Genomic DNA, 13,624 nt, shown 5'->3' with positions numbered 1-13,624 from the left:
TCTGCAAATAAACACACATACACACATTTAGTGTCCTCCTTGGCCTAGCTGTTGGGATCTGTCAGTGTGCTTCAGTTCCAGCCGGTGTTTATACTTACCCTGTAAAATCCCCCCTGTGTTTTTCATGGTGTATGTAGTCCACACGCTGCGCCTGGGTAGAGCTGAAACCATCTGTAACTGTTGAATCTGAATGTCTGCCAATAAAGAGCATTTTTCAGAATAGGCGTGCCCCCCCTTACTTACTACCATTATTTTTGTATTTGTTGTGATCTGTGTAGCGAGGACATGCTGCCTTATGAACCCTTCGGGATGCTTTGGAACTTTACAGAACATAAGACATGACTCTTCAACATTATATTCAGGTGATCACAACAATAATCCCATAAATCATAAAACAAAACTGAATGGGAGTTGGTTGGGGGTGCAAAGGAAAATGCCTGTTGTGTTGTTATCTTTTTCGAACTGTGGGGTGTTGTTGGCCCTGGAATCTTTGTGTAATCGCTTCCCTATTATATGATTGCTCGCGCAGGCGTGATATTAGTCCCTGGCGTGCCCTGTTTTCCTGCTTCTTCCATCTTCAGACCATACTGACTTCATTTCTCCACTCCACCATCACAGAGCTGTCAGGCATGAGCTTGCACACCCTTTGATCACTGATACCATCAGAGGAAGCAACATTATATTTTCTTTGACACTCCCCTCCCCCGTATCATCACATGGAATTTCAGGTCCAGCAAGGTTGCTCAGTGAGTTAAACTCCTGCCATTGGCATCAGCTGAGATCATCAGGTCACGAATTTGAATCACACAAGATCAACTCAGACTTTCATCATTTTGAGTTTGGTACAATTAGTGTGATTAAATTAGATAATAACAATGTGTCCTTTACAGCACTTTATGGCAGAAGAACGCCATGGAGTTCTTTATGAACCAAAATCACGCAGCATAGCACTGCAATGCAATCACTGGCAGTGTACGTGGCGATAGTTCCTGCATGTCTGATTATTGTCTCTGTTCCCATCTCCCAGAAAGGCCAAGGGCTGCATTTCTGGCTCTTTGTAGCTAGCGGCCACATGGCAGGTAACCCGGCATCAATGGAATTACAATAATCCATGCAGGAATTAACTGTTATGGTCTTCCGGCTGTCAATTTTAGGTTTTTGACACTTTTAAAGCACAGGCATTGACAATCCATATGGGAATTAACTGAAGCCAAACTATTAAAGACTTCTGTCACCAAGTTTGTATTTTGGGACCTTTTAAAGAAATCATGGATTGACTGAGTTGAGATACTATTGGTATTATCTTCCTTAGTCTGTTGAGTTGGTTCAAACCGTGATCAACTACAAAGCCTACAGTAGCAATGAGCATTTTATTTCGATGAATGTGAAATCAAAGGTTTTCAGTTTCACATCTCTGTTAAATTACAAGTGTTAGTATCACTCTTGTCAGTGGTATTCGATAGCCAGTGGCCTGAGGAAATCCTAAAAACAATGTGTCTAAATTGTTCCTTTTACACCTGAATTATCAATTAATTTAGTCACCCAGCCATCCATCCATTCATCCTTTTCGTCATCCATCCATCCATGCATTCTTCTCTCCATTCCTCCATCCACCTTTCATCACTCCTTCTTCCTCTTGGCCCCTCCATGGCTCCGTCTGTCCATACTCCCTCACTACTCTTTAGCCACCCACCCACTGCTTAATCCATCCATTCATCCGCTACATTCATCCATCCATCATCACGCTCTTCATCCTTCCATCGATCTATCTCTCCTTCAGTTCTTCTCTATGCGCCAATCCATCAGTCTGCTCATCAGTCCCTGCATCCCTCTCTCCGCTCATCCACCATATCACCATCCACCCATTATTCCCTTCATTCATTCCTGCCTTCTGTCTATTCATGCTCTAATTTTTCATTTCTTGTTCTGCCCCACAGCTCCATCATGCTGTTCTCTTGCAGTTGTGTTTATGAATTTCTGTTTGGAAACCAGTGTCTCCGATCAAACTCCAAGGAGCAATAAATAGCATTAAGGCGCTACGTTACCCGCACTGCTCATCTGCACCAACCCCTCTCTAAAGTAGCCTCTGTGAAGGGTTTATGACACCACTGGCTCTGTAAATGGCCCACACCTGCATTTCACCGGTTTGTTAGGAGCGTCTGGCTACTGATGGGAGATTGAGACAGGTTATGATGAAGTAATCCTCGCAGGAACACCAATTTGATTTCAAGTGATGAGGGCTCCTTTTTTGCTGGCCGATTGAGCTCCCAAGGCTGGTGCTCAGCTATTTTCTCTACATATCAGTTCAACAATGAGCATCCACACAGATTTGTAATGTGACTAATGTTTATTCAATCAAACATCTTCTGTGTTTATGTGCTTTTGTATCTCTATAATCTTCTTACATTTGCCAGAATCTTTGAGCGTTATGGCTGATGATGCTGTGCCTAGAGGCTCTTCTAACCCAAATGTTACTCCTTCACGTTGTTTGCCATCTTGGTTGATGACAAAGTGCCTAGAAATTATTCTGCCTCCTTTTTCTTGATTCTTCTCTGTTCACATTTACTGGTATAGCTGAAGAAGAAGTGTCTTGAAACCCTTCTAACCCCCATTTTATCTGACTTCTATCGGTCTATGAAGGATAAGAAAAAGATTGTAGATACTTCCAACCACCTAGTCTTTTGGTTCTTCTCCGTCTCCCTGGCCATTAGGTTTGATAATAAGTGGTGAGTGGTGATGGGGCTTGAAGCGTGTGCACTAAAAATAGTATATTATATAAATGCAACTCTTTTTCCCTCTTCTATCCCTCCACTATCCTTCTGAATCCAAATAACTGACTAACATATCCACCACTCAAATTACTTTCATGTTTCAATATACTAATTCAACACTAATCCTTTATGGGTTCCGGAGTAGTATGCTTCTCACCGAGAAAGCGTTTTTACGCCTCATCAGGGGTAGTAAGCGCTATATAAATGCAAATACAATCCAAAACAATACAATACATAAATACATATATGTCCAGGAATGTAACCAGCTTCAAGTATAGAAGCACTTTAGCTTGCCTCACTCCTAGATTGACTCCTGATAAAGTATATAGGTAGGCCCGCTCCTGGGGGTGGGGAGTGTATGGATATTTGTTCACTGACTGAAGGTCAAAGGTGTGCTTCAGTGAGTGTGTCCTACGCCAGTCTCATCGGGAACGGCTGTGACACAATTAAGGAAGAGGCATTTCCATGTATTGCAATTATTTATCCGCAACTTTGCTACGCGAGAGGAACGGTTTAGTCACCAAGCACTCCCTCTGAGATCAGAGGCTTTTGGCATGATGGCTTGGACAACATTGAGTGATGCTTGACTGAAAGCCTTTGCATAGCTGACCTCCAGCAGTAGCAGTTAGGCTGAATCTGAGGCTCACATCTACATTTATCAAAATGGCGCCATGAATATGCGCACCCTGCCAAAGAACATACATTTACTTATTTTTTGTGTAGAGGAGTTGGCTTTGTGCACAGCTGACTGGAGCACTGATACAGCAGGTACAGAGCAGGGAGAGTGTAACTTTCATGTAGGGTGACCAGATTTGCCACACCAGCCTAGGTATTTTCTTTGTAAATGCAGATGCGAGTTTTCTACCTACCAAGTCAAACGAGCTGTCATGGGTACCTTTGCAGAAATAGTTAGAAGCACTCACTGTGAAGCTTTTCGAGATATGCAGGTGATGTGTGCATTGCATTTGCCTGTGCTGTTAGCACAAACTCCCAATCTTGGTACCCGAGGTCCATTTTCTGTCCTGATGAATGCTGTCAATTGAGCCATATTCTGCCTCAGGGCCACTGTAAAATTGCAGCTCTACATCTTTGTCTGGGATATAATTCTGTTTACGGTTTCCAAAATCTGGTGACCTTATTTCCATTGCTAGACTTACTTTGAAGACATCAAGGCATGTGGGGCTGGAGCACACTTCCTGGATCCCGCTTCCTTCTAATTTGTCAGTTCATTGGACGGTGAAGTGATGAATATTCATGCAGGACGAGAAGCAGTGCACAATAAGCTCCTGAGTGCAGGAAACCCCAACTCCCAACGTGAGAGAAGCTGCAATGCATCCCTGCGGGCTTCTGCTTCCGGGGCACGTTCTTACGAGCTAGCAACACTTCTTTTATGTGTTGCACTTTGTAGACATGTTACCTATTCAGATTCACAGATCCAGTGCAAATTACATTTTTGTTTAAACTACTTTCTGTGCAGCGGTTGTGGGATTTCTAAGAGATGCAATGTAAGGAGTACGCGCACCTTGCTGTCGTCACTGGTACAGCTTATTTAATGCTCATTCTGTCATTGCGACCTTTGCATACAAATTTCACTAAATCACTTGTTAGAAGATGTGAGGAGACCTAGGTAGGGAGGAGGATCAGTGTGGGCAGAATCAAGCGCCCAGAAGCCCTGGAGGTGGGGAAGAGGGTGCTGGAGAGCAGACATTATTGTGGAGGGAACAGAACCCGCAGGAGAGAGGGCATCAGTACAAGTCTATCCTGCATCTCGCGCTCCTTTATATCTGCAAGATGAGTTGGCACGCCATGGTACTGTTTGTGTAATCATGATCATATATGACTGTGGGGTGCAGAACCCATGCAGTGATAGTGGCAGAGTTTCTGTCCTGCGCCTCAAGTCAGTGTCAGCTTCTTTAGTCTTGTCCAGTTTGTTCACGGAGAAGATCTGCTTTTCCTTCTTCGTGGTGCCAGTGGCTTATGGATGGCAGAGAGAGGGTGAGGATGATGCCTTCGCATCTGGCTTTTCTTCTTCAAGTTGCGAGTGGTTTGTGGATGCAAGAGAGTGGGTGAGGATAATGCCTTCGTATCTGGTTTTCCTTCTTCCAGGTGCCAGTGCTTTATGGATACCAGGGGGTGGATGAGGATGATGCCTTCATATCTGTTTTTCCTTCTTCACTGTGCCAGTGGTTTATGGATGCCAGGGAGTGGGTGAGGATAATGCCTTCGTATTTGGTTTTCCTTCTTCCAGGTGCCAGTGCTTTATGGATACCAGGGGGTGGATGAGGATGATGCCTTCATATCTGTTTTTCCTTCTTCACTGTGCCAGTGGTTTATGGATGCCAGGGAGTGGCTGAGGATGCCTTCACATCTGGTTTTCCTTTTTCACTGTGCCAGTGGTTTATGGATGCCAGGGAGTGGGTGAGGATGATGCCTTCGCATCTGGCTTTTCTTCTTCAAGTTGCGAGTGGTTTGTGGATGCAAGAGAGTGGGTGAGGATAATGCCTTCGTATCTGGTTTTCCTTCTTCCAGGTGCCAGTGCTTTATGGATACCAGGGGGTGGATGAGGATGATGCCTTCATATCTGTTTTTCCTTCTTCACTGTGCCAGTGGTTTATGGATGCCAGGGAGTGGCTGAGGATGCCTTCACATCTGGTTTTCCTTTTTCACTGTGCCAGTGGTTTATGGATGCCAGGGAGTGGGTGAGGATGATGCCTTCGCATCTGGCTTTTCTTCTTCAAGTTGCGAGTGGTTTGTGGATGCAAGAGAGTGGGTGAGGATAATGCCTTCGTATCTGGTTTTCCTTCTTCCAGGTGCCAGTGCTTTATGGATACCAGGGGGTGGATGAGGATGATGCCTTCATATCTGTTTTTCCTTCTTCACTGTGCCAGTGGTTTATGGATGCCAGGGAGTGGCTGAGGATGCCTTCACATCTGGTTTTCCTTTTTCACTGTGCCAGTGGTTTATGGATGCCAGGGAGTGGGTGAGGATGATGCCTTCGCATCTGGCTTTTCTTCTTCAAGTTGCGAGTGGTTTGTGGATGCAAGAGAGTGGGTGAGGATAATGCCTTCGTATCTGGTTTTCCTTCTTCCAGGTGCCAGTGCTTTATGGATACCAGGGGGTGGATGAGGATGATGCCTTCATATCTGTTTTTCCTTCTTCACTGTGCCAGTGGTTTATGGATGCCAGGGAGTGGCTGAGGATGCCTTCACATCTGGTTTTCCTTTTTCACTGTGCCAGTGGTTTATGGATGCCAGGGAGTGGGTGAGGATGATGCCTTCGCATCTGGCTTTTCTTCTTCAAGTTGCGAGTGGTTTGTGGATGCAAGAGAGTGGGTGAGGATAATGCCTTCGTATCTGGTTTTCCTTCTTCCAGGTGCCAGTGCTTTATGGATACCAGGGGGTGGATGAGGATGATGCCTTCATATCTGTTTTTCCTTCTTCACTGTGCCAGTGGTTTATGGATGCCAGGGAGTGGCTGAGGATGCCTTCACATCTGGTTTTCCTTTTTCACTGTGCCAGTGGTTTATGGATGCCAGGGAGTGGGTGAGGATGATGCCTTCGCATCTGGCTTTTCTTCTTCAAGTTGCGAGTGGTTTGTGGATGCAAGAGACTGGGTGAGGATAATGCCTTCGTATCTGGTTTTCCTTCTTCCAGGTGCCAGTGCTTTATGGATACCAGGGGGTGGATGAGGATGATGCCTTCATATCTGTTTTTCCTTCTTCACTGTGCCAGTGGTTTATGGATGCCAGGGAGTGGCTGAGGATGCCTTCACATCTGGTTTTCCTTTTTCACTGTGCCAGTGGTTTATGGATGCCAGGGAGTGGGTGAGGATGATGCCATTGTATCTGGTTGTCCTTCTTCATGGTGTCAGTGGTTTAAGGATGCCAGGGAGTGGGTGAGGATGATGCCATCATTTCTGGTTTTCCTTTATCACTGTGCCAGTGGTTTATGGATGCCAGGGAGTGGGTGAGGATGATGCCATTGTATCTGGTTTTCCTTCTTCATGGTGTCAGTGGTTTAAGAATGCCAGGGAGTGGGTGAGGATGATGCCATCATTTCTGGTTTTCCTTTATCACTGTGCCAGTGGTTTATGGATGCCAGAAAGTGGCTGAGGATGATGCCTTCACATCTGGCTTTCCTTCTTCACTGTGTCAATGGTTTAAGGATACCTGAGAGTGGGTGAGGATGATGTCTTCACATCTGGTTTTCCTTCGTCACAGATCCAGTGGTTTATGGATGCCAGAGAGTGTTTTTTGCAATTTTCACCCGAGTGTGCTGGGTATACTCAGACGTGAGTCCCAGGCTCTCCACACCACTGGAGTCAAGCTATCCAGGCTGATGAAGGCTGATAGCCAGAAACCGGTCCTTGGATGCTTGATTCCGGTCTGGGAAAGACATGGCTTGGTAGTTCGGACTGGACTGTTCCCATGAGGCACAGGGTCAGAGCTGATTTGCATATAGCCAGTGTCTAACCCAGGGTGGTGTGGAGTGCAAAAAAAACGATGGATTTAGGCCCAGATCCTTGTACTGGGGTGAATGTATGACATTGTTCTACATTCTGTCCATCAACTGTGTTTTTTGCAGTTTTCACCCGAGTGTGCTGGGTATACTCAGACGTGAGTCCCAGGCTCTCCACACCACTGGAGTCAAGCTATCCAGGCTGATGAAGGCTGATAGCCAGAAACTGGTCCTTGGATGCTTGATTCCGGTCTGGGAAAGACATGGCTTGGTAGTTCGGACTGGACTGTTCCCATGAGGCACAGGGTCAGAGCTGATTTGCATATAGCCAGTGTCTAACCCAGGGTGGTGTGGAGTGCAAAAAAACGATGGATTTAGGCCCAGATCCTTGTACTGGGGTGAATGTATGACATTGTTCTACATTCTGTCCGTCAACTGTGTTTTTTGCAATTTTCACCCCGAGTGTGCTGGGTATACTCAGACGTGAGTCCCAGGCTCTCCACACCACTGGAGTCAAGCTATCCAGGCTGATGAAGGCTGATAGCCAGAAACCGGTCCTTGGATGCTTGATTCCGGTCTGGGAGAGACATGGCTTGGTAATTCGGACTGGACTGCTCCCATGAGGCACAGGGTCAGAGCTGATTTGCATATAGCCAGTGTCTAACCCAGGGTGGTGTGGAGTGCAAAAAAACGATGGATTTAGGCCCAGATCCTTGTACTGGGGTGAATGTATGACATTGTTCTACATTCTGTCCCTCAACTGTGTTTTTTGCAATTTTCACCCCGAGTGTGCTGGGTATACTCAGACGTGAGTCCCAGGCTCTCCACACCACTGGAGTCAAGCTATCCAGGCTGATGAAGGCTGATAGCCAGAAACCGGTCCTTGGATGCTTGATTCCGGTCTGGGAGAGACATGGCTTGGTAATTCGGACTGGACTGTTCCCATGAGGCACAGGGTCAGAGCTGATTTGCATATAGCCAGTGTCTAACCCAGGGTGGTGTGGAGTGCAAAAAAACGATGGATTTAGGCCCAGATCCTTGTACTGGGGTGAATGTATGACATTGTTCTACATTCTGTCCCTCAACTGTGTTTTTTGCAATTTTCACCCCGAGTGTGCTGGGTATACTCAGACGTGAGTCCCAGGCTCTCCAAACCACTGGAGTCAAGCTATCCAGGCTGATGAAGGCTGATAGCCAGAAACCGGTCCTTGGATGCTTGATTCCGGTCTGGGAGAGACATGGCTTGGTAATTCGGACTGGACTGTTCCCATGAGGCACAGGGTCAGAGCTGATTTGCATATAGCCAGTGTCTAACCCAGGGTGGTGTGGAGTGCAAAAAAACGATGGATTTAGGCCCAGATCCTTGTACAGGGGTGAATGTATGACATTGTTCTACATTCTGTCCCTCAACTGTGTTTTTTGCAATTTTCACCCCGAGTGTGCTGGGTATACTCAGACGTGAGTCCCAGGCTCTCCACACCACTGGAGTCAAGCTATCCAGGCTGATGAAGGCTGATAGCCAGAAACCGGTCCTTGGATGCTTGATTCCGGGAAAGACTTGAGCTTGAGTCTGGGAAAGACATGGCTTGGTAGTTCGGACTGGACTGTTCCCATGAGGCACAGGGTCAGAGCTGATTTGCATATAGCCAGTGTCTAACCCAGGGTGGTGTGGAGTGCAAAAAAACGATGGATTTAGGCCCAGATCCTTGTACTGGGGTGAATGTATGACATTGTTCTACATTCTGTCCATCAACTTTTTTTTGTTGCAATTTTCACCCCGAGTGTGCTGGGTATACTCAGACGTGAGTCCCAGGCTCTCCACATCACTGGAGTCAAGCTATCCAGGCTGATGAAGGGTGATAGCCAGAAATGGGTCCTTGGATGCTTGATTCCGGTCTGGGAAAAACATGGCTTGGTAGTTCGGACTGGACTGTTCCCATGAGGCACAGGGTCAGAGCTGATTTGCATATAGCCAGTGTCTAACCCAGGGTGGTGTGGAGTGCAAAAAAACGATGGATTTAGGCCCAGATCCTTGTACTGGGGTGAATGTATGACATTGTTCTACATTCTGTCCATCAACTGTGTTTTAAGGATGATGCCTTCACATCTGGTTTTCCTTGTTCACTGTTCCATTGGTTTATGGATGCCAGGGAGTGGGTGAGGATGATGCCTTTGTATCTGGTTTTCCTTCTTGTGGTGCCAGTGGTTTATGGATGACAGGAAGTGGCTAAGGATGATGCCTTCACATCTGGTTTTCCTTTGTCACAGTGTCAGTGGTTTAAGAATGCCAGGGAGTGGGTGAGGATGATGCCTTCGCAGCTGGTTTTCCTTCTTCATGGTGTCAGTGGTTTAAGAATGCCAGGGAGTGGGTGAGGATGCTGTCGTAACATCTAGTTTTCCTTCTTCGTGGTGTCAGTGGATTAAGAATGCCAGGGAGTGGGTGAGGATGATGCTTTCGCAGCTGGTTTTCCTTCTTCATGGTGTCAGTGGTTTAAGAATGCCAGGGAGTGGGTGAGGATGATGTTGTCACATCTGGTTTTCCTTCTTCGTGGTGTCAGGGGTTTAAGAATGCCAGGGAGTGGGTGAGGATGATGTTGTCACATCTGGTTTTCCTTCTTCGTGGTGTCAGGGGTTTAAGAATGCCAGGGAGTGGGTGAGGATGATACCGTCACAGTAAGCAGCAGGCCTCAGTTTTGGTTTGATGCCTTCATCTTGCTTTCTGATCATGCTTGCATCGGTGGTTATGGGCTGTGTTTGGACGAGAGTATAGATTTTTTTTATCCTCTAGATTTTTTTTCATCTGTGGATGAGGCTGGCAGTATATTTTGTTCTTTCTAATTTTCCTGGTTATTTTGAGAAAAGCTGCACCATTCTGAGTGTTTTGTAGGTCTTAATACCCCAGTTGTCGTCACAGGTGCTGAAAGGACACGAGAAGGTAGATGGGGCAGAGAGACGGGAGGTTGTATGTGTGTGAGATTGAAAAACGGAGGAGGCACTTGAAGTGGCTATGGATAGAGAGCGAGAGGTGGAAAATAAAGAGGAAACTAAAGGGAAAGAGGTGAAGGAGGAAAGTGCTAGAGCAAGCAAATAAGAAAGAAAGTTTGACCGAGGAAGAGAAGAGAATGTGTATGGATGGGGAGGAGAAGTGGCAGCGAGTGGTGTAGGGAAGAGGTTGAAACTTAATAGATGTGGAGAAAAGGAAGTGAGTAAAGGACAGGAGAAAGCGAAAGGTGAAGATATTGAAAAAAAGCGAAAACAAGGAGCGGAAGACTATATATTTACAAAAACGTAATCATGACTTAATTGTTAATACAATGTTCCTGGAAATAGGTAGGCGTTGTAAAGTGGGAGAAGCCATCCTCCCTCCACACCCGTCTTGAAGCCCACAAGAGTAAACGAGCCCAACCTGCTGTTATGGCTGGATTTTTCTGTGCGTCCTGTGACGTAACACTTCGTAGACGCAGGCAGTGGAAGGCAGAGAAGTAGGTACTCCTAGCTTTTTACCCTGAGCTGCACCCTCAGGGCTGCACTTTTTGCCATTCTAAGTTACTGCCTTTCAAACATTTCTGAACACACTTGGGAAATGTATCACTGTTCCCAAAATATTTCAGGACTGAAGTTGAATGAAAAATAAGCCTCCTGGGATATTTAGGGGGAAGTTTCTCTTTCCCCAGATATTCTAGGACTGGAATTAGATTAGTCATTTTGACCTACCACTGTCACTACGCCCACGGCTGCCCTGAGGGCACAAGTAGTGCATACTAGGCTGAGGCTTCACCATCGGGTGCGAGGCCGCTCTTAGAACTACCACCCTCCAGGGGGACCAGACAGGAGGACTCTGGTTAGGGACACATCCCACAGTGAGGAAGATGATGACAGCTGGAAAACTTCTGGAGGGTGAAAGGTCGAATTTGCCACAATATCTGAGCAGCAGCCACCAGTGTAATGCCTCTTTAAGAACACTTTGAACCAGCAAATATGCACACAGTGTATTTAAAGAAGGCACGCTTTACATAATGTTGTCAATAGACTATGAATTTGGAGGCCTTGTCAACATTTACACAAATATTCCGTTTGTTGTAACAATATTTGTTCACGCTTGGGGCCATTAACGTGTTCTAAATGATGAAGCAATTATTTGATTAAGGTCTCGCTTGTTCCCGGTTGTTTGTTTTTAGACAGGCACCCTTTCCTCGCGTGGCTCCGTTTGCCCATGGTCACCTGATGTGGGTGCTGGCAGCGTTTTTGGGAGAACACCTATGCATTTGTTGAGGCCAAACTTTGGAACAAATTGCCTGCAGACAAATCAATGCTGTGCCGAGAGGCATTTAATCAGAGCGAAACCGGGAGAGAAAGAAATATGACCGGAAACAAGAGTGTGTGGTGCCAGGGCGTCGCGGCCATTGGTGCAGCGTGTGCAGTGGCACCGGAGCCCAGAGAGGGCCATTGAACCCTGATAATTGCTGCATTTACTACCCCAGCAGCAATCAAAGGGGTCATTTTCCTTTCTTGCGCCCAGTCCCATTACATCATGGCTGCACGACAGCTGTGGTCGGTCTTTAAGTGTGTGCATGCCGCACGTATAGAAAATGTGCACTCGCAGGCCGTACGATAGCATAATGTTCCGTTGTCCACTAATATACTTAACCTTTCTATCACACTCTGCTTAAAGGCATATAGGCTCGTAATCTAATCACTTACTTCGGTATCTTTTTCCCATAACAAGAATGTGTGATCTGTGTTGGCTTCGGGGTGTGCACGTGTGCGTGCCAGTCTGTTTATGGGTCTCAAGGTGCTCGCGTGCAGCTGTGTGGCCGCGCGCACAATGGGAGATTACAGTTAATAAGCGTATGAAACGAATGAGTGCGTCAGGTGAAAAAACTGTCACTGAAAACGTGAATATGTATGGTTATGGCGTATGTGTCTGCATTATTAATAAAGGCATATTTATTGCTGAACCGATTAATTGAACAGTCATTCCCATTCAATGAAGTGTGGTGTATTTATATGTCCGCCTTTCTATTGTGCACCACCTGCATACAGAGGGGTTTAGAGCAAAACCTCCATCATAAACTCGGTACCTGCTTTCCCTCCCCTTCCTAAGAATTAGGCACATAAAAATGCGCTAGTTAAAAACGTGCTTTGCTTCTCTGTCCTTAAAATATCTTCTGACTCCCAGTGCAACTTTAGGGGTAACGAAAAATCTTGTCTTGATGAGATCTGTTTTTGGATGTGGCTGTTTTCACCTTTTCTCACTGTGCCCACTTTCTCTCCTCTGCAGTTCCGGTTCCGTCCAAGTCGGTGACGTCGCTGATGATGAACAAAGATGGCTTCCTGGGGGGCATGTCGGTGAACGCCGGGGAGGTGTTCTGCTCTGTGCCTGGCCGCCTGTCGCTGCTCAGCTCCACCTCAAAGTACAAGGTGACGGTGGGGGAGGTGCAGCGGCGCCTCTCCCCCCCAGAGTGCCTCAACGCCTCCCTCCTCGGCGGGGTCCTCCGAAGGTGAGACGGACGCGCGGCCCTCCCTGTGGGACGAGCAGCCAATCAGGAGTGGGCGGGTCGATGGATGAATGCATTCGTCAATGAAGAATGAACAGTGGATGCATTGGGTGGCAGAATCATTTGATGTATGAATAAAGACGAGCAAATTAACCAGCGACAGGAAGGACCAGTGAGTGAATACGTTAACAGCGAAAGGATGAATGAATGTGTGCCCGGTAGAATAAATGAAGAAAGCAGCCGCGCTAACAAATACATGAATTCATAGGTAAACGGATAAGGGAATTAACAAATGCCTGAGTGAAGGGATGTATGATCGAACGAACGAACTAGTGTATGTACGATGAATGAAATGACCGGGGCACTTTCCAATGCAGTTTAGCCTTGTATGTTTGCACACCATGCGTCTAAAATGTGCAAAAATGAATAGATCATATTTCATAGCACACTGAAACTGTGTAGCTTCTAGGCACGCCAACATATTTGGTGGACAAAGCGATTTACCCACGATCTCACAATTTGGTCGGTTAACGCGATAGTTTAAAATCGTTCAGTTTGTTTCCCTTTATATTTTCTGTCGTGTTTTATACGAGCGCGAGCCCGTTTTCCCAAGGCTCCCATGCACACCTCGCACTGCTTGAGGGTGTGTCCGAGTACACAGGGCTCCTGTGATGAACATAGTGGAGTAACGAATGGCAATGTGTGTCTGGCGCGTGCCTAGAAGTCCGTCAGTCAGCTTCGAGGCTCCATTCTGTGTGCACAACAACTGTGCTTGGCCCAGGTGGTTGCTGCTGGCTGGGATTATTGGCACTGCACACACCCCTCATCTGTTTATACAATATATCTGGACACCACCTGAGCTCTGCTGCCACTGTCCACCTGTAACCCAGTGTTTATG

At 46.6% G+C, this 13,624-nt stretch overlaps 1 protein-coding gene across 4 annotated transcripts in view; it reads left to right on the top strand.

The window, feature by feature from the left end:
* TFAP2B (transcription factor AP-2 beta) overlaps positions 1-13,624 on the top strand; it is a 92,477-nt gene that overhangs the window by 57,003 nt on the left and 21,850 nt on the right. For 2 of the 4 annotated variants that reach the window (XM_086926201.1, XM_086926202.1), the window contains exons 4-5: positions 279-362; positions 12,510-12,729. In XM_086926201.1, the coding sequence (XP_086782327.1) occupies positions 279-362; positions 12,510-12,729 (304 nt within the window). The remainder of the gene's footprint in view (positions 1-278; positions 363-12,509; positions 12,730-13,624) is intronic. The other 2 variants (XM_086926203.1, XM_086926204.1) reach the window with 1 other exon arrangement.

The sequence above is a fragment of the Lissotriton vulgaris genome, chromosome 6, assembly GCF_964263255.1.
Source record: "Lissotriton vulgaris chromosome 6, aLisVul1.2, whole genome shotgun sequence".
NCBI classification, from domain to species: Eukaryota; Metazoa; Chordata; class Amphibia; order Caudata; family Salamandridae; genus Lissotriton; species Lissotriton vulgaris.
Note: the sequence above shows the minus strand (reverse complement) of the source record. Positions and strands in the feature narration are given on the sequence as shown.